General features: G+C 41.3%; 1 protein-coding gene across 1 annotated transcript in view; it reads right to left on the bottom strand.

The window, feature by feature from the left end:
• LOC128455212 (vertebrate ancient opsin-like) overlaps window positions 1–22267 on the bottom strand; it is a 60568-nt gene that overhangs the window by 5910 nt on the left and 32391 nt on the right. The window contains exon 3 of the mRNA XM_053438896.1: window positions 7095–7328. Coding sequence (XP_053294871.1) covers window positions 7095–7328 — 234 coding nt within the window. The remainder of the gene's footprint in view (window positions 1–7094; window positions 7329–22267) is intronic.

The raw sequence follows: 22267 nt of genomic DNA, 5'->3' as shown, positions 1-22267 counted from the left end.
CATCTCACTTTCAAGAGCCATTGACATAATGCTTCCTAGCAGCCTTGCCTTCCACAACATCGATCCAAGTTTATATTGAAGCCTCTGGCCTGTGAAGTGAGCTGATTCTGTTTCCAATCATATCCTTGCTTGCATGCAGTTGCAGTAGTCACACACAGTCTAAGCTACAGCAGTGAATTAACTGAATGAAGTCGTGGTGGTGAAGTATCGTCGACACACACTTGACCAATCGTAAGTCAATCTCAGCTGTCAATCATGTCAGATAACTATTGTAAACCTACTTTACTAAATACATTTGCATTTAAACATTAGAGTGAGGCGATCAACCTGCAACGACAGAAATCATCTTTTGAAAAAAAATTGGTTTGGTCCATGTCCCATCTATTTACATAGAGGAGGCAGGATTTATGACATTTACCAGCCACCATGTTGTGATCAAGATGTTTTTGCTTCAGTTTTGGCTTCAGTTTTGGCAAGCCGTCATTTTGTCCATCTTTTTTTTATTTTTAACTAAACTGTCACCAACTGCTTGCTCACCTCCCAGGGGCTCCCTTGGCTGTATATATGCATTTAGAAAGTACTAATTATATTCTTTGTGCTCCTTTTCCTTTTATTGAAAACTTAATCGCTAAATTAACACCAGTCAATCCGCGGATCTGTCGGTTTGAACACCCTGATGAAAAGTGGATGGGTCGCGGGTGGTGAACAAATACATCATTAGTGAGGAAAATATTAATTACATTCACTGAAGTGTGAGCAGAGCTGTGGTCCACTTCTGCCCTGCAGCAGACATCTTCATTTTCCATCTAGCAAATTAGTGACAATAGGGAATACTTAGAAATGCTTTACTCCTACAGCCTCCAAATTACAGCTTAGTCCACTTACTCATCTCAATGTTTCTCTGGGTTCAATAAAATTGTCTGCTCTCTTGTCAGTCACTAGAAGGAGGCCAGTGTAACAATACAGACAATAGTGCATACACAGCATTGTGTGTTCTGCCAAAGGGATACATTAAAGTACGGTGCTATTTAGATTTTCCAATTAATCAGATGATGATTAAAGATCATTTAACATCTTTGAGGTAAGTCAGCCTAAGGGCTCCTGAAATCAGGTCACAGTGCAGCCGCCATGTAGGTCAGACTGTGATTGAAGTTCTGAAATCTAGTTTATAAACTGCAGTTCAACATTCTGTCATGTTGGTATGAAAGACCTCGTTTTTTTACCCTGAAGTGAACTGTTTTTTCCCTATTTCATCTCACTTTGAAAGGCTCAACATCTTTATATTTGATCTGAATATATTCACGTGGTCAGATGAAAGATGAAATAACACAGAGAAACACATTTCCAATAGTTTTTATCATAATCTGAAAGTCATTGGTCCTTTCTACAAATAAGATTAGCTCTAATTGGATGGGTAAAGTTAATTCATTGGGTAATTTCCTCTGGGTACAAAAAGTGTGCCCAATTGAGAGAAATGTTGCTACTGTAAAGAGGATTCACAACATAAACCTATCCTGTCCTATGCTGCCCGGTCCACACAGGATTCTTACTTGTAGGTTTTAAGACATTGCATTAGTCTATCACCCCTATGTGTATCATGGTGTTTGAGAATTATCAGTCAGGACATGCTCATTTAAGTATGGATCAATAGCTGATCCTTGCTGGATAGAGGCCACTTGGCCCTCGAGGCCCCAGCTGTGCTGTGAGTACCTTGTGCAATAGAAAGTATAGTAAACATCTTGGAATGAAACGGAGAGAAATGAGTTTGTCAGAAAGACGTGGGCATGCACACAAGAAACAGACTTTAACCAGGGAATTTATTCAAGTAGTGATGGAGTAGATGACTCAGAAAATCACAGGGCACGTCAAACTGTCAGTACTGATGAATCAGTTCACAGCAGTAACATGAGAAGATGGTGAAATGATACGGCTTGTCAGTTTGTTTGACGTGGTTTCATTTTTTAAGTCTGTTCCACTTGACAGGAAGTAATTGTGGATTCTTTTGGAAGGATGCTTCAGCAGTTTATTAACAGATGATCAGGTCTTTTGAAGAACTGGTTGGCTGGTGCTGATTTGTAAAGGCTCATGTCCAGCAATACGAATTATTGCTGACTGGTACTTTCTGCAATTTCACAGACTGTTTTTGCAATGTTTGCAATTGTGATTACGTGTGATCACGGTAATGTGAAAGCAATAGTTTGATATTTGGGGTTAGGCTCTTAAAACAAGAAGCTAGTCAGGTCTCTGTGAGATTGGTGACCCACTGCAATGTCTGAAATTACTGACACCGCTACAATATCACAACTACAAGACACGGCAAGGAAATTTTAATTTGAAACAATGGTTAGAGTACCGGCCTCTCTAGCACGCAGCTCCAGCCATTATTCTGATAGAGGAGTGGAAGAAGAAAAAAGAGAAAAGAAAGAGAAAGGTTGATTTAACAAGCAAACTTCTATAGGTTCTTTAGATAAATAATCCATATTAACTTTGTTGTCATTGTGTGTGTTTGTGTAAGAATCAGACTTGCACTCTATGGGGCACCTGTGATGACTTAGCAGTGTTCTGATGTACTGACAGCTGACACAGTTAAAAAACACCGTACACATTGAGATGACAATTCAGGTCAAACTTACCAACGTGACAAACTGTGCATGTTCCTGACGTCCAGCCCAGGCCCCTGCTGATCGTTGCTGGGACAAACAGACACCAGCTGGTACTTGTATCTGTACAGCATTTTTAGTCTTCAACTCGCCTCAACTCATAGTTTCCATAGTAACGGGCTGGGAGGAATTGAAGACTGAAAATGACATACAGGACATTTGGTGCCTCTCTCCCTCTCACGCTGTTATGAGGTACATGATGTGTGGGCTAGAATGTCCCTGTGAGGTCAGATGGCTGGCGCTGTGTCGGCGACTCGGCGGCAGCTCGGGTAAGAGGGGAGTGTTAAACGGAGCAGACGGTGGAGGAATGGAGGTGCTTACACCTTCAGATAACATGGCAAATGGACTGCAATTATTTAGAGCTTATCTTGTCTTATTAACCCCTGAACTCACTTTACAGTATATGACACATACACACACATACAATTTGTCGTTAAGAATCTTGCCCAAGGACACTTTGAATAGAAAAACAGTCCTTTGTTGCATTTGAATGTAGTTTTCCAACATAACCGTGTGTGAGCAAAGCTACACAGCCATGTATTGCCCTTGAGCAGGTTTGGAAGCCGATAAGATTTACTCTCCAGCAGACTGTACTGTATATGAATCTCTGTATGGCACATCAAATCTTTCTGTCAAGAGTCTGAATGGAATTGTTTTCTAAAACCTTACGCAGCATTTTTTGCTTCATATTAATAGATCAGATAAAGATGTTAAAGATTACATTGAGGGGGGGGTTTCAACTGTTGGCGTCAGTTGGACGCCAGGACGGTCTTGGTTATCTTTTGTTATTTTTTTTCTCTCGATGATGAAGAATGTTTCAGAAAGGAACAAAACATCTTAAATCTAAAGACTAAATGTATTGTTTAGTACCAAGAGCTTTACTTGAGAGGAGCATGATAAGGAAGTAGAAAGTAGAAAGTCAAGCAGAATTTTGGAGGTAACTTGCAAAACATGCACTATAAATCAAACTAAGAGGCAGTCAATTCTCTTCAATGATGAGTTACATGAATGTAGTTTTATCATCTCTCAACCAAGGACAACAGTTCCCTGCAGTCCTCTGCCAGGGATTTATGTTAATAACTTGTTTATGGAGCTATAAATTCATACAAATCAATTCCCATTCAGACAGCTCTGTATTATTACATCAAGCAACACTGGTCGTCTTTTGTGAGGTGTTACACAGTAGCTGTGTGATAGCTGAAAAACTCAATACACCAGATGCTAATTTTTGAGTGACTACAGTGACGAGCGTTTATACTCTTTTTATAATCTGGAAATCCTGAAGAGCCTGTGAAACAGAAACTTACCCAAACTCAGACTTTTTCCAAGCAGCCTCTCTTCAAATTTCTTTCCAGTATTTCAATAGATTGTGTTCAAACTTATCTTTATTCACTTATGGCGTCATGCACTGTACCTGTCATTCACCTGCAGAGCTGCTTTCCCCAAAATACCAAGAATATTCAGGGCAGTCTCCACCATTCAAAATCCAAACTCCAATTAACTGTTGGTTAAACCTTGTGTATGTTGCAGCACAAGGCAGCTGACGAGCTCTGGAGACTGTTTACACTGATGCTACTTTCACATTATGCGCTGTAGCAAGTCCCTTAATACATGTTGAACAGTGTTGACGATTTTGCGGCAGCTGTTATAGCTGAGCCTTTGTGCTGTATTCAGATAAATAACTACTGAGGTGAAAATCTTTTTGCTTCAATATTCATTAACGACTGACTCTAGGAGTTCTGTTCCAAGGATTTAACACATACTTTAAAGTTTCAAATAAAGCAAAGCAAAGCATATAATATAACGCAGAGGCAGCAAGTAAAGTAAATGAAGAATATAAGTCAGATTAACTCACAAGGAGGCCCCTGTGGCCCCGATGATCTCCCATTTGCACAGAGCACAAAAAGGGGCCTTAAAATTAGGTAATAATAATAAATGGGTAAACTGAAATTTACATTCAACTCTATATTTGCACTTTGTAATTTAGTTAATCACAATATTAGAAACTAAATCTTCCACATTAAACTGTGTGTGTGTGTGTGGGGGGGGGGGGGGGGGGGGGGGGGGGTCTCAAAGCTCCAGGAAAATCTATTTGTGACCTTAATCACAAGTTTCAGCCTTTCCAAAGCTCATTAACCAAACGGGGAGTTTTAGTTTTCCTCGCATAAGGAGGCTATTTCCCAACTAACAAAGTGTATTACATTTGATCTTAATTTGGGTTTGGCATATATCAGTTATAATATCAATTATTTATAGATATGAATACATTTCTTGAAAAGCTATAACCGTGTACACATCTTAAGTATACTATTTTAGATTGAACCGCCAGGCAGCCAGTGAGGCTTACCATGAGCAATACCTCAGGAAAATCTATGATTGTCTGTTAAAGTATGATCGACTACAGTGTGTGTGTCAGAGGGGAAACAAAATGTGTGTGTTGTTTTCTCCAAGGGCTGGGATCACCACTTCCCTGAAGTGCTTGCCTGTTGATGATATATTTATATCCATGATAGTTGGCAGAAATGGAAACAGAGATCTACGTGGAAGTGATATTAATACAATCAGTCATTACGTTAGAAAACATCAGGAACAAGACCTTGATCAAAGTAAGTGTGGATTTATCCATTAAACGATAGTTTGCCCTCTCAGTTTATTCTTCTGGGACAGAACTGGATCAGTGCTCTTACTGGTAAAGCAAGGTGTCTCATTATATCTGATTTAAATTCACCAAAGACCTCTGCTGGAAATAGCCTGATCTAATTCTGAGGAGGGAGATCTCGCATCCAACTCAAACTTTATTTTGAACTCTAGGCTTCAACTTGGCAGAGCCTGAAATTGCAAAAAAAAAAAGCGGCTGCAACTGAATGTTTCCACAATAACATGCTTGTTTTCATCAGGCTGCGGATTGAATTAAATATAAAACACACACCCTCACACAAGCACACACAAGGAAGAGCTGCATGATAAATACAGCATTGCTGCTTAGGTCGGCTATGATTAATTATTTGAATACAAAGGCTCTATGTCCCTTGCTCCTTACTCAGTGATCTAGTATGCATGTAGAGCTAAGATCAGATATGGCTCTCCACATGTCGGCCACAAGAGGTAGAACATGAAACGGATGTTTCAGTTCACTTCTCAACCCTGGTTGTCTTTTTCCTCCTGGCTCTTATTTCTCTGCCCCTTCAACCAGACATAGCGTCATCTGTTTGCAGTACTTTCAGTGCTGCACTGTAAGTTTCATGCATATGTGACATCAAACAATTTTAAATCCAGAGAACGTATTTTCTCAACCTGCTTCCTATTATGGAGTCCTACATTTAAAAACTATACTCTGCTACAGTTTGAACATTTGTGATTATTTCTCATTTAGGTGTGAAGATGGTGGGTGGTGAATGGGTTGTTTGGTTACTGTAATTACAGTGTCTCAACTGTAATCAATTATTTACTCAATCAATCTTTAAAACAAATTCTGAGATTTTCACCAAACAATGCCTCTGTGTACTCTGAATTGTCTTTTAACAGATATAAGGGTAGTATGATCTTCTCATTTACCTCAACCACACAGGAAATAAGGAACATGTTCTTTTAGTGTTATGAATGATTCGTGATTTGATGTGAATGTGTCACATAGTATGTTCGGAGACTGTTTTCATTTTAGAAGTTACTGAAGCCAGTTGTAATTTACCAAGCAACATAAAATTGAATAAAGCAGAAAAGCTAATAAAACATTATCATTGTCCCCAGCCTCTTCTAACAACAACTGCAGAATCACAGCTTGCAAGCACAGATAACGAGAGCTATTCATCATATTGTCTGAAGTGGGCATGGGCCAAGGTTAATTGAGACATACTGTGTGTTTTTCATCAACACTTCAGACAACAGGCACCTTCGTGACATTGCAAATACCCCTTCTGGTTTGATAATGAGCAGGATTAGGTTACATCCACATGAAAGGCTCGAGTTAGTTCATTACCGAACATATTCGATTTGTTCAACGTGGCCTGAGATGCACCAAGGTGCCAGCTTAGACGAGATGGAGTCAAAGAGATCAAGGTAGTGACTCCTAACTCCTTATTGCATCATTTATTTAATCAGATGACTAATTATTGAAACCTGTGATGCTTTCCAACACATGTTTACTTAGCCAAAAGTCCATCACACGTGTGTGTGTGTAACATATTTTCTTTGAGACCTACACAGCTCTGCACACATGTAGCCTATGTGGTAGCATAAGAGAAGGCATTAGACTACAATCTGATCCGAATACAAACCAGAGGCTCATTTCCATTAAATAAACCCTCCTCTGTACACATTGAAGGAAACTGGCCTCAGTAAATGAGATGCTCTGTTCCTGCCGCTTTGTGACAGTATAAGACAAAAGGCCCTGACTCTCGCTACAGCGCCCCCTCCCTCCTTCCATCCTTCTCTCACCTGTTTATTCATGAAGACGTAGATGACTGGGTTGATCACTGTGCTCGTCTTCGCCAGGACTGAGGGGATGATGCTGGCCTCGGGCGTAACCAGGCCTGGGGGCCCGAAAGTGGCCATCAGGGCCATGATGCCGTACGGCAGCCAGCACAAGAGGTAGCATATCACCATGACCACCACCATGAATAACACCCGCTGCTCACGTCTCCTGCTGATCGATGGGTTGATTCCGCTCACCTGGACACAGCGACAGGAAGAGAGAGGGAGGAGGAGAAATAATATGTTAATAAGCTGGAAATCATCACGCCATGTGTTCAGACGCATGTGTTTTTGACTTTTGCTGTCACCGTGCATCCAAGCTGTCCTCTAAAACAGAGCTGTTCGGAGGAGGGGAGTCTCTCTCACTTCTGCACTCTGTCACTTTGTTTCCCAAAGTCGTTCAGAGAGGTGGAGAGAGCAGGAAACAGACAGAGCAGGAAGCCACGAAACGCATATCAACATACCTTCATTCATTCGTCCTACAACTCAATGCCATATATCATTGAATATTCTGGATGTACATAAACTTGTACATTTACAGTCATTTTTCAACTTTTAGAATCAACTATAACATTTTGATCATTATTCTCAATGTAATAAGATCACAAGTTAAAGTCCTTATCAGGAGCTTAATTAACGTTAAATGTACAGAGACTAGATGTTATATCTCAATTGTTTGATTCAAATGCAAAATGTTTTGTCTTCATGGAGTCTCTCTTGGATACCTTGCAAACAAACAATCTAGAACATATTAAGTAGTGAGAATTAGATTTGCTCTAAGGGTAGATTGAATTACCTACCGGTTGACTATTTCCTCTTCTTTCCCATCTTTATACTTAGCTCAGCTAGCTGTCTATTGGCTCCAACCACATGTTTACTTGTAAAAGCATTGGGAGTGGTATCATCCATCTTATCTGACTCAACAAAAAAGCAAATCGACATATTACCCAAAATGTCAAACTATTCCAGACGCTGGAGAAATATAGATAAACTTTGGGCTTCATCTTTAACCTACCATACCACTACTGCACAAACAATGTCTCTTGTGTAATAAAAAACAATATTATCCGGCTACTTTGACTGCTTGTTCACAACCTGTGTGATGTCTGATCACTTGTGTGTCATGCCCAGCACGTCAGAGTGTTGGAATGTTGCCATGATCTCAGCTCTCAACAATCTGTTAGGCTGGATTTCATAAATTACAGAAATGACGGACACGATTAGGAAAACTAGACCAAAAATGATTGTTTGATTGTTATATTTCCAGAAACAAGACATAAAAACCTTTGGCAGATGTGCGACTGCACTGACATCCTCGAATCTGCTTGTGCCTGAGAAAATGGACAGCAAATGTCTAAACAAATCCATTCACCTTCATACGGACACTACTGCACACTGAAAAAACACCTTAACTCTCCAGGCTTGAGCTGCCTTCATTTGTCTCTTTGCCCGATGGCCACATGTCAGCTGCTGTCAGTCCATTTCATCGCTATGGAGACAGTGACAGGGAGCCGGTTTGGAGACGAGCTGAAGCTGTGGCAGGTTCCGTTTTTTTGAGTTTTTGTGCAAAGGCGCTGAAGTGATGTGGTGGCATGATACTGTGCATGACACTGTTCACAAACATTAGTTGGACATACTCATAGGGGAAAAAACAACATGATTTTTGAACAAAGTAAAAAAATCTGCCATAAAATATTCTTATCTAATTAAGTCTACTTACATATGTATGCTTTAAGAGTTTGTTAAAATAGGATAGTGCTTGTGTATATACAGTGTATATATTTGTGTTTTCCCATGCATTATTCAGTTAACATTTTACTGACAGACTGTAAACCCTTACATTCCTGTACATCGCTTACTGTCATTCAGACATGGTTGTGACATTTGTGTGCATATACACATAAACGTAAAGCTCAGCTTTCACTCGACACTCAGCGTTTGTCTTATCGCCACAATAGGACAGACAACTGCTTTTCCAACATTGCAGACTAATCACGCTAGCCTGACAATGTCAGACTCACAATTCTAGTCAGAATGTGAGTCTGAGACCGCTCCATTGGGCTGTGATTATGGGGCGTGTTTCAACTGACCAGGAAGTAAAATTCTTCTTCGCTCAATTGGATAGACCTACAACCAATCAGAGCAACGTAGTATGTGACGTATGCTAAGCAACGCATTGTGAGTTATTTATTAACACCGGGTTCACACCGGACGCTTCAGCGCAGCGCCAAGCCTTAAATAACAGCTGGCTCCCATCCACTCCCATGTTAAAACTTTGTGCCGGTCACACCGGAGGCTGAAGCACCGCGAGGCAGCCTTGGCGCAGCGCGGTGCTTCAGCCTCCGGTGCGACTGGCACAAAGCCGTGCAGCGATCTACTGGATCAACGGGTGATATTTTTAGCGCTGCCCGGCGGTTCAGCGTCGCTTCAGTGTCCGTTGTGAACAGCCAAGCGCCGGGGCGATAGGGATTAGCGCGGTGCTTTGGCGTCGCCTCCACGTTCTGTGTTCCTCTTTCAAAATGAATGCGCTGTCGATGTCTTCTAAAACAGACTCAATGGCAGCATCTACACATCTCAGCTCGCCAGCGGCAGGCATGTTTGTTGAAAACGAATTCAACCCGAGGGCACTGTGATGACGTGGTTGATTACGTTACCGTTGATCATCTGTCAATCATCGTATAAAGCCCGCCCTGACAATCTGATTGGCCCGGTCGGGCATCATTTTTTCCCAACGGAGCGACTCCAGACCGAACTGCCCGACCAAAATGTTGTGGGCGGGGCTAAGTTCGTCTGGCATCCAGGCTATAATCACGCCATACCAGTGATTGACAGCCTTGTCAAATTTAGCTAATTTCCCCTAAATGGCTTCCATGTATAAGCAAAAGGAAACTTTGGATGTTTTCACGATCATGTTCAGACCATCTGTTTGGAGGGCTGAGCCGAGTTTCTTCCGGGCAAACTGTGTTATGGTTTGTTAGGAGCTGGCTTAGCAAACTTTGATTTACAAAGGGAGTAATTTCTTGTTGAGGACACAATTTTGTTTTCTTTATTGTGGCTATAGTTTTAACTTAAAACCTTATTTGCTCTGAATACAGAATTTGAGCTATCTTGAATATGAATTTCAGGCTTCACACTGTATGTATCTTATTGGCTTCACACTTGGCATGGGTGTTGTTTAGGGGCCCGATGAATTGCAGTTTGATCATTTTGACAGTAAAGAAAAAAAAATTCTAACCCGATTGCACTGACGCAGGTGCAGATCTCAATGTGGCACTTCTTCTGATTGAAGGATCACTTTCTCTTTATCAATTTGTCTAAAAAGTAAGAGCACAGCATTCGTTTTCTTGCTGCAATAGTTTAAGTCAAGCTAAATTATAGAGCTTTTATTTTGAAAAGGTGTTAACTTGGGTCTGATAATTGTATGGCTTGCTTGACTAATAAAGCAATTTTTTTTTTTTTATGAAAAACATTGACCATAATATTGGTGCAAAACAAACAACAGAATCCATTTGATCTTGGACGCACAATGATTCATCGCAGATTTTCAATGTTTAATTTTCCTCTGTGTATTGTCTCCACACAGGTCCCTGGCAGACTTTCAACTATTCAGATCACTTGGCCAATATGTTGCGGTGTAAAATTAGTTTTGGACCAAACTCAAAGGAACTGGCTGTAAATAGAATAGCTTATGGTGTCTGTACATGAATTGTCTTAATGCTTTGTGCTAACTGTTACTGGTTTTGGTTTGGTCACACAAGTATATGTGGACAATGCACGTGTTTAAATGTGTGTACTTGCATTGTTCCAGCACCTATAATGACACCTTTAAGCCGTATAAATGACAGCATTATCTGTGTCTGGCTCATGATATCAGGAACATGCAGCTTTTTTTAGCAATTATTGGCTCAATGTACCCATAAAATTAAATGTGCAGTAGACTCTGCTTGTGGTGTTAGTCGTGTACACACATGATGTTCACCTGCTGTGGTCGTCACATCATTTAAACCCTAATTACAAGTAACCAAGTGAGGAAATCTGCTCGTGACAGCCCTCAATTTAAAATTCAGAGATGCCTGAAACTTCTGAATTACAGACATGACAACAGAGTGGCTATAAATGCATCCCTGGCAGTAACATCAAAATTAACTCCAGTATTATAAAATAATACAATTTATCTGGTTAATTTAAGACTTGCACATTGAGCCAGTTCCTTTTATTCAACATATGGCTGTAGTGCTCTTCCAGAGCAACCACGTTACCAAATTATTATGCAAAAGATAATAATTTGATTCATTTCACACAGAGATACGTATTTCTATTTCTTCTAACAATCACTGGATGTTTAAAGAAATAGTAGAAAACTGAAAGAAATGTTATATATTTGGTTTAAAACCAATAAAGAATTGTTTCACTTTATTTAGCTGAGAAAATTATCAATACCAATACCATGTTAAATACAGCAGAAAGCGGAATATCTATATTTTGCACTGTTGGCCAGACAAAACCAGATTTATAGATGCATGTACAATTGTTTCAAATTATAAACTATTATTCCTAACACTCCAATGTTCAATTCTGCACCAATTGCAGAAAAGGCCTCAGCTTGAGTGAATCAGATTTCCTCAAGTTGACACAATGTCAAGTCACACTGTTGATTATTTGCCTTAATGGGCATTTTTCAAGGTAGACATTTTGGCTTGTCATCGTAGAAGAAGCTCGGGTGTAATTTACATTAACAAAGGCTTCATTCTTTCAAGTTCCTTCAATGAGTCATGACAGTGAGTCACCAGGATCAATACAGGACCCTGAAAGTAAAGCATCTAAAAAGATTTCAACCATGATTAATCTATTTCATTAAACCTTGGTGGTGATTTGTCAAAATGTCTGCTGTGATGAAGACCTCTATATCAGCCGTGCACACCAGTCATAGGTTGAATATCTAAACGCACCAGTTCGTTCATTCAAATGGGAGCTGCTTGCACAGGTACTTCCTACATGTGTTTTCTGCTGATCAACATGATTGACATGATTACAATCTATTCTGTGATGGAAACTGTGATTTTAGAGCGGCTGCTAAAAGGTTGCTTGCAGCACTTTTACATCTGTTTTTCTGGGACTGGTACCCAGCGCATCATGTGACCTGTTACTCAGTTAGTGCAACACATTCAGGGATGCTGCTGAATGCTTTCTGATCTTTTCTGGGTGCTCATTTTGACGCTATTGACAGAGCACAGACATGCACACATCTGTGTAGAAGGGTCAAAGGATCAAGGCAGTAGCAGCAGGCTGTACTGTGGGGACTGCTGTCAGGATTGACGTTTGGAAAAATAGAAAAAAAACTGCTGGACTCAGCTGGTTCATGGTTGAACATTTCTACTGAATATCAGATCATGGGGGCAATGTTATCATATCACCTCTTACTGTATATGTACACACTGCTTTTGTGAGGTTGTGTGTGTTTGCCTGAGCAGGAAATATGTGTGACGGTGATTTGTGTTTGCTGTCCTTCTTCCTGCCTGTCCCATTTCTTGCATGTGTGCACTTTCTGCTACACAAATGTTATCTCTTCCACATGACCCTGAAGTTGACGACACATATTTGCATAGATAGTTGAGTGGTGCACTTTATCACAGCCATTCAGCCGTTTGTAGTTCATGTTCAGAAGAGGTGAATGATTGGATCTCTTCCTATTCAGCCCCTTTAAGAGTCGAGCTCAGCACAGATGTGAAGTGTGGACTTAGCGAGGTGCCTGATGTGCTTGGGGAGAGTTCAGAAAGTAAAAAGTAGACTTTATTTGTGCTATGCCAAATGGAGAGAGGGTCATTCTACACTTCAGAGAGAGATGGAAACGAATCCAAATATGACTCGTATCAGGGAGCAGGTTGTGACAGACGTTAGGGCACTGTATGAGCTGCATGGTGCAGGCTGCAGCTCATCTTATTCACCTTGTTCAAGGAGAAAATAGTGGAAGGGCACATATTAGTGGAGGATAATAGTTCCCAGGCTGCAGTTGCTGTTGTGGTCCAGTCAGCGGATGATTCAAGTTTGAGCAAAGAGTCAGGCACAGACTTGGGTGAGGAAAGCTTTTTTTTGATGGATTTTTGGGAGACAGAACCTCCATACTCAGGTGCATCGTGGGCATGTATGACAGTTCCTTGTCGTGAATCAAGTCAGATGTCCTGCTGGTTTCTGGCAGGAGTCGTTACCGTCCTGTCAGCGATGATGGAAAAGTCTAGCAGAGAGGGGGAAAGTACTGCTGAGTTCTAACACACATCCTATCCATTTTTTTTGTATTTTTAGTTACAGGACAGTAGTTCTCCAACCTTTGTTGCCTTAATGTGAAGCCGGTGTATGCTTAATTACATACGTGGGGATGGGCAGAGAGAGAAATTAAATATTTGTAATGCTCCACTGCCTTGCTCTTGCCTCATTCTCCTGTCTCTGAATGGCACTCATTTGTCATCATTGGAAAAGTGTTTTCATTCCCCAAGTTCAAGCAGACAAGCCGAAGGGAAATGACTGAATTGAAGATTTATAATGCTTTCAATTTGCCAGAGACGCTAAATCAATGATACAAAACTAACAAGAACGAACATGGTGACAGAGTTGAATTGCTTGCCTACATTTATTTCCACTGTCCAGTGGAGAAGGCCAAAACATTTGGTATTTTAGGAATGGAAGTGAGGACAGACTGAGTCATCAGTATAGCTAGGTGTATTGGAAACTATATGGCCTCTCTGGCTGGTCATTGTTAGAGTTCACTATTTGAACTTTACTAAGATGCTTGCATTTCAAGAAAGAAAACAAACTTCTTTCAGTATTTTCATTTAGAATTTCTGTAAGTTCTTTACTCTGACTGCTACTTCCACGACAACTCAAGCCTCAACTTTTTAGCCTCAACAATTCCGCAGAGTAAAATACATTACAAATAATGAACCATTAATTTGAAAAGTTTGGGAACAAAGTCCTAGATTAAGCCAAACTAACTTGCAAGTCCATCCTGTTCCAGCTCCTAAAGGCATTCTCCAGGATTTAGCACCAGATAAGCCTTATTTGGACAAATGCAATGAAAGGGAAAACAACAGCAGTTGATTTCCAAAGCATGCATGACAAACTCAAATTATGGCTTTGGATATAAAAAGGAGTGGTACTTCATGCCCAGTATGCATTTGTCTTCCTGTGCTCATCATCTCAGAAGCCTTATGACACACGAGTGGAACCAGCTGCTTTTTATATCACTGTAATCAAAGAGTTGCATCAGTTTAATAATGGAAAAATACAGCTGCAGGATAGAATCGGCTCTGAACCAATGGAAGTCTGAAATCTGCCCAGATGGCTTTGAAAGTTCAGTTGTGTTTTACTTTTATAATTACGTCAATTTTTTCTTAATGATCATCTTAGCAGGGAGGATTTCTTTTCAATTTTCATACTCATAAAACAAGTCAGCGGGGGATGGTGGAGACAGGCAGGCAGCCATGTTGAAACAGCTCTCAGACTAAGCTGAAATAAATCAACTCGCAAAACTGACTGTGTGTCCATTTGACAAACAAAAGTTGTTTAGGGTATTATTTGATTACTGGATTTTTAGATAATTATATTTAATAATTCAATAGATGCTGATTAATAATAAATACTTTCTATTTAAAGCAGGGTTTCTGCAGGGTCTTAAAAATAAGACTAATATACTATGGATACCCACTGTCCCTGTCTGTAGTTTGTAAGACAGGGTAGCCTATCAAGGGTTATTTTGTATTATGGGCCACTATCTGTTGTACTAGATCTTAAATGTCATTATTTATGGTCTTAAAAGTTATACATTTAACCATTTTATTTGCCCTTATCTGTGAAACCATCGTCCTTCCTTATGTTCATATTGTGAAAGGACTCCAGCTCTGTCAGACCGGCATGTCAACATCACAGTTGGGTGGCCAGGCTCATTTTGGCCCCTATGATGTCTTTCAGAGACAAACACTGTAAACACACCTGTCCCCTGCCATCCACGGTGCAGCCAGAAGCACTGCAGCTAAATATCAGCTATGTTAACAATGCTGATATATAGCAGCTACACGCCAGAGAGGCCCACTGAGAGTGGAATTAATTTTAAACACCAACAAACCTGCAGATCAGACAGGACAATATTCCATGTCTCTCCTGGCCCCTCTTTTTCTCACCTTAGAAACAGATGCTGTGTCTGCGTCCACCTGTCTTGTCTTTCTCTCAGCACCAGCTCAAATGCTGCAGTTTTTATTCAGTAAGTCCATCGGCCTTTTTCATGGCAGGCATGTCGAAGGTGTAATTCAAATTAATGACCGCTGATTCGAATTTAGCTGTTACCATTTCAGACTCTTCACACTGTCACGTCTTACTGAGACATTTAAAGTGAGCAGCCATTGTTAATGTTTCCTACTCTGACGTCTGCTGTGGAAATAAACAACAAAAACTGCACCATAAAAAGTAGATTGAAGAAAAATAAGATCCCTCATAACTAACGTCCTTTCTGGTCCAGATGCACGCAGATACCGGACAAACTTGTTCAACAGTTGGTGACCCACAGTTACACAATCCCACCAGATGCACCCAGACTCCCCGAAATTATATTAGCACACTGTAAGTGTTCCTAATGAAACTACACAATCCGTTAATCTGGAGTCTTTTGTGCAGCTAACTTGATTACACTGAAGTGGGTGGCTGCCAGACTGGCTGCTAAATATCACCTCAGCTCCGGGGGTTGGGGGCATTCAGTAAACCTCCCACTCCTTCACCAGCTGCCGCCTGCCCTCTCTCATGCCTGCAGCAGCACCAGATAATGGTTATTAGACTGTGAGATCGGTGGCGGTGCTGGTGGCAGTGCGACAGGAAGCAGCCTGTATGAGGTAGACACGGGGCTGAGAGCAGACAGAGTGAGAGTGCAGAGGGTGAGATAGAGCGGAAAGAAGTAGTTTGAGAATTAAAAAGCGTATGGGGAGAAGGAGCCGAATCATTGCAGCAGAAACAGAGGAGGAGAGGTGAGGGTCAATTCGGAGAAAATTGAGGTCTATAAGGAGGCGATAATGCACGAAATGAAAGAATTGAAAGTATAGTTCTGTGGTGATTCATTTAAAAGTTTCCCCTCTCCTGCTTTTGGCCTCGTATCATTATGGACAGTTGCTTTGGTAGTTTGCCCCATGCTGTAATAAGCAGGTGAGGCTGCCAGCTTGGCCAGAGATTACCTGGCTAGAGAGCTAAGTGTGGCAGCTGCGACCATGTTTGCCTTGTTACACAAACATGCTCAACCTAAAGGTAGAGGGCTGTCATGTAAGTTCAATTTCTAAGTAAGCTGCCAAATAACCTTCTCTATACTCTCATCTTAACACGCACACACATCCAAAACCCTTTCGAAAATAGAGACCCAAACCAAATCATCTTGAAGTTATGGGTATTTCCCACTCCTGAGGATTTTTTCGTTTTTGCAAGAATGCACTGTCAACACCCTTGACACTCCTGAGAGAGTTGAGCCGGAACAGCTTTTCAGCACTTCACCTCCTCAACCAGGAAATAAAGATTAGAAGAATCCTTTTACTGTAAATTCTATCTTTCACAGAGAAACGTTCCCAGGTTCAAGTCTGTAAGTCAGCCACAACTAACTTTGGAATGCTGAAAGCCCCAAAAACTTATCCTGTCACTGTTGACTGCATGTGACTGAAGGGATGCGGAGAGGAACAAAATGAGATATATGACAGTTTCAGGCAAGCCTCTCTCAAAGTTCAGTTACTTGTGAACTACTAACACCACAGCTCTTGACTCTCCCGACGTTTGACAGACGATTTCTTTATCTGATCATTTATTAAACACAAGGATGTGGTGTGCTGCTATGAAAACATCCCCTGCGTCTGACTGAAAGACAGAACTTTACTAGCCTAGAGTACAGGAATGTACATGCAATAAAAGTGGCTCATTTAGTTTGGGGCATTGTCATAATTGATGGAAAAAGTTAAAAGTTACACTTTTCTTGTTGGTGTTAAGCTGGAAAATTCCTCTGTATGAGCTCTGTAAATCCCCCTCCACCCCTCCCCTTTGACAGCTGCCTCACAAAATCAAAGCTTGTTGAATCCCAGCACCAAAACTCAAACACCTCAGAAAGCTACATCCGCACAGATCTAATGGCACATTTCAGTGTTTCATCAACCCAGACAAACAGTCCTGCTGTACTCACACACACACACACACACACACACACACACACACAAACACACACACACACACATCGACGATAAGGGGAAAGGACGTAGTAGCAGCACTTTTGACTGGCTTGTTTTGCCTCAGCATTCCAGCTCCTGAGTCGGCCCGGGTGTTCTGCCAGGCCGGTTGTTGGCTGCTTAACATGATTGATTGCAGGATTTGTGTCTGCTGCATTTGTCCTGTACACCACCAGCCTGCTGCCAAACACTACACCAGCCTCTGCCCATCAAAGGTCCTCTCTCAGCAAGAATCCTCAATGCTCAGTGAAGTGGCTTTACAAACATTCACTGTCCCCCTCCTCCTCGCCCTTTCCATATCCCCGGGTTCCTTTCCTCCACCTGGTCCCCTTTGCCGTCACGTCGAGGAGTCTGCAAGGTCATGTGTGAATAAAAGTACCATGATTGTAATTTATTGAATAAGGGAGGGTCAAGTAAATATGCCGAGCACAGGGGAATAGGCATCACTGGATGCTTTCTACAGACAAACAACTTGTAAAGGAGGGAATCGGGACTGAAATCAAGGGTGAGGCTCTGTTGGGCTGCAGAGGGAATTCAGGGGCAGATGTAGTGAATGGAAGGTTGGTGTGGGAGCATGTGTGTTCACGCTGGAGATGAAGTGCCGGAACATTCATTTTCATTTGGAATACCAGCACTCTGAGGACCCTAGGGAGAGAGGAGAACTGTACAAGTGGTGTGAAATTGACTTGTCGAATTGTAGAGCTAAGGGGCTTTTTTTTGTGCTGTAAGATTACTTTTGGTCTGAAGATCCTATCTCTTGTCCTGCCTCCCGCTAACTCTAAAGGGACTCTATCAGACGACTTATGTTCTCTCTTGTGTCAGAAGTCTTTATTGAGGTTACCAAATACAGAGGGAAAAAATGGATCATATCCGCCAGCTGTGAGCAAGGTGTCAAAGATTAGTGCATAGCGGCGCTTACAAGCCTGCTCTGGCAAACACAAGTGACATCTCTGACATCAAGAAGGCGTCACATGTCTGGTTCCTAAAATAATCTTTGTAAGCTATTTCACCATTAAATTGTGGAAATGTTTTTGGCAATTTCCCATACAGTGAACCGATTTTGGCCCCTGGGGACCTTTATTTGATTGACAGGCTTTTATTCCAAATCATTTGACCTGATTTAGATCAGTAGCAGTCAAACTCAGCGACAGATGCTGTGACATGGACACATTATCTCACAAAGATGGACACATTCACTATATAGTGAGTGTGCCCGTCTTTGCTTGCATGTTTGTGATACATCAGCGGCATGACACCGCATGGGGCCCTCGCTAGCATTTGTTCCCGAACTTCAAAAGACGCACAGTACAGAAAAGTTTGGCAGCGCCTTGCAAACAGATGTGACTTAATGACCTCAGTTGTTCAGATGCAGTGTTCAAAGAATTCAGTTCATAAAATACAGCTGGATGTTTTGAGGGGATTTAGAAATGTTCTGTTAAGGGTTGGAGCTTTCTTGTCAAAGCTTCATGGAGCTCTTTTTATAACCCCCGAAGACTTTATTATACACTCACCAAACACACTGTGAGGAGCACCACACTAGTACTGGGTAGTTAGTTGCTCCCTTTGCTCTGGAAACAGCCTCAATTCTCCGTGACATGGATTCCACAAGTTTTGCAAACTTTCTGCTGAGATTCTGCTCCACGTGGATATTACCTGCCAATCTCCTGTCTGTTGACTGGGAGGTCACTGAAGTTGACTGAACTTATCGTTGTTTGTAAATCCAGTTCGCTGAGACTTTAACTCTGTGACATTGTGCATTATAATGTTGCAAGAAGCCATTAGAAGATGGTGAATTGAGGCATAAAGAGATGGTCAGCTACAAAACTTGCATTGACTATAGCCTTCTGATGATAATCGTTGATAATAAAGGGACTAAAGATTGCCAAGAAAACATTTGCTACATAATTGTACTACCACAAGCAGACTGGTCTGTTGACACAAGGCAGATTGGGTCCATGGAGTCATCCTGTTGATGCCAAACTCTGACCCTACCATCTGCAGCCTCAGCAGGAATCCAGACTCATCAGACCAGGCTACAGTTTTCCAGTCTTCAACTTTCCATCGCTGGTGAGTCTATCAGGGGTGAAGTCAGAAATAGTCTCTGCTGTTGTAACCCATTTGCCTCAAGGCGGTGACGTCCGAGATGCTTTTCTGCTCATCCCAGTTGTAAACTGTTTTATCAGCTCCTGTCTCTCTGCTCTCCTCTCAGATCACCTCTGTCCCCATATTCTGATGTGAGATGTGAACATTAACTGAAGCTCCTGACTTGCATCTACATGATCTCCTTGCACTGCTGACACATAATTTAAAAAATGAGTAGGTGAACAGGTGTTCCCCATGTGTTCGGTGAATGTAATGAATAATTCTCCTCATAATGATTAAGTTGACATTTATGAGTAAAAATAGCAGACTCTCCCATTGGCCAATCTGCTCAATAACACTGATACAGACTTCCATGTACCTCCATGCTGTAATATCACTCCCTCGCACATGCTCACACACGTGTGTACAAGCACGTACGCACATAATTACAGCGTACAACTGTTATGCCCTTGTGTTTCATTAATTAGCGGCAGGGGGCTTAAAGCTCATCACTCAATGTGTCCTGGAACTGCCTAGAACACCACCACACACACACATACGCACACACACACACACACACACACACACACACACACACACACTTTAACAGGAGGGCTCACATTCAGTGGGAATTTTATTGATTGTCCCCATACGACTCTGGTTTTATACATATGGGGGACATTAGACTCCAACAGCAAATGAATTATCTTCATGAATATTTAATTGGAAATACTGTAAGAGAAGGCAATTACACAAGGTGCAACACTGCAGATAGAAATTTGTTAGTGTGGTTTTATCTTATTTTATGCTTTCTTCCCTTCAAACACAGTCCTGTGTGTGCCATTATTGTATCAAGCAATATTTTTGCCAATCTTTGTTTGTGTAGCACTTAGTTATTATCAAACCTGTCGTGTGGGGAAAAAAGGAAGATCATTTATGTATAGACCTGCTGGGGATGACTTGGTAGGGGGAAGTGTTCACCAATTATCTTATATTACATTTGGCAATGGCATTAAAAGTCTGTAACTAAGAGTCTCCTCTAAAGACCTATTACCTACAAAGCTCCCTAACTTTTACAAATTTAATTGGAAGAACTCCAAAGCTGAATTACCTGCAACATAAAAACGGGTTTTCAGACATGAAGTCTGTGTAAAATCCGAAGAATTGGCCACAGAGTATACCCATAGTCCGCCTTTCACAAATGCACAACACAGCGGGAGGTTCTCTGCACGGACACCATCACAACAGCAACAGATCCTCCACATTATTCAGGCAAGAGGTGGAGCAGCCGGTTGCAGCTACCAGAGGCAGGACGTGACGTACTAGCTCCACTGCAGAGATCACAGGATGTTGTTTACAGCACCCCAGCACTGTCGTGTTATCACCTCAAACTCTCTTGACATCTTCATTGACTACATGTGAAACCCTTTTTCACAGGAAGATGTTTTTTACTAATTTGTTTTTTTCATTTTTAGAGACGTCATCAACCCCCCTGCTCACTCATGGTGGATCCAGCGGGGGATCCCCAGCTATGTTCACACATCGACTGCACCACAATTTATACAGACTTAATGCTTCTTGACACTAAACAATGTCAAAGTTACAGAGATTTGTCTTAATATGTTTAATACAGACCCAGATATTCTAGCAAAAACAACCAGCAAGTTACAACCTGACTTATATTTCAATGAGAAAATTTGACTTAAAGGTAGTACAAATACGTTAATTAGTCCATTTTATTTAGCGCCTTTCTTTATCAGATTTCACAAAATACTTCCCAGATCAGTATTCACAGGTCAATGGTCCAACAGGAGTCAGGTCCAAACTTTGAGAGGTGCAAGTTAAAAAACAAAGCTTCTTATAGTTTTAAACCTTGGGGCAACAAACAAATCACAAGCAGAGCACCTTGGGAACCAGCTTATGATATATAACTGCAGGAAATCTCTAATGTGGGTTCCCAACCTTGTAGAAGTCTAAAAATAATAACAAGACTTTAACTGAATTCTGAATTTGATGTGTCTCTATAGCCGGCTACTCACACCTAAACTGTGGCAATGAATGATTTTTTGAAACATGAGTTGTTCTTCTCCGAAATGCACAGAAACACACACAATGTGGCACATAAACTGATCACAGATTATGCTCTGGTTTAACTAAGACTTTAGTAGTGTAGTTTGATGGAAAAGAGAAGATGGACTGTGAGGAGCCATCAGAAATCAAATGAGATGATGCAGGTCACTGCGCTCTAATCCCACCCTGAGGCTGAATACAAAAAAAGTATCTTCATTAGTACTTCATCTACATGTGGAACCTTTCTCCTGTCCAGCCTTCAGACGTGAAACTTTGGTAACCAGCAGGATGTGATGCAGATCTCCCGGGACCGACTCAGAGGAAGATTAAGCGATTCTAAGATAAACAGGTATGTTAAAAATATCAGGCTAAATGTGGAAAAAAGAAAACCGCCCAAGCAAAAGGAAAATTACATATGCAAAACTAAATATAATTTGTTAAGAATGGGAGTCTCCAGCAGAGGTCCGCATTTCCATAAGCATACACTTTTTTTCTTAGGAAGCACCAGGGGACTATTTAACAAATGGAAATAGGTCAAGAAGAACCCAATCTAAGTGATAATAAATCTGTGGCTGCTCCATTTCCAGTGCAGAATTCTCAGGAGGTGTGATAGAGATTTATATCCTTAGGAGAAAGACAGGTGGGGCGGAGTTGGGGCAAGCACACACTGCCATGACGGCAGACAACCATCCTCAATAAACCTGTGGCCTGTAAAATATGGCAAATAAAGAACGCTATAATTTCGGCGAA

Source organism: Pleuronectes platessa, chromosome 13 (assembly GCF_947347685.1).
Source record: "Pleuronectes platessa chromosome 13, fPlePla1.1, whole genome shotgun sequence".
Taxonomy (NCBI): Eukaryota; Metazoa; Chordata; class Actinopteri; order Pleuronectiformes; family Pleuronectidae; genus Pleuronectes; species Pleuronectes platessa.
The sequence above is the reverse complement of the archived record's forward strand: the minus strand, read 5'-3'. Positions and strand labels throughout refer to the sequence as shown.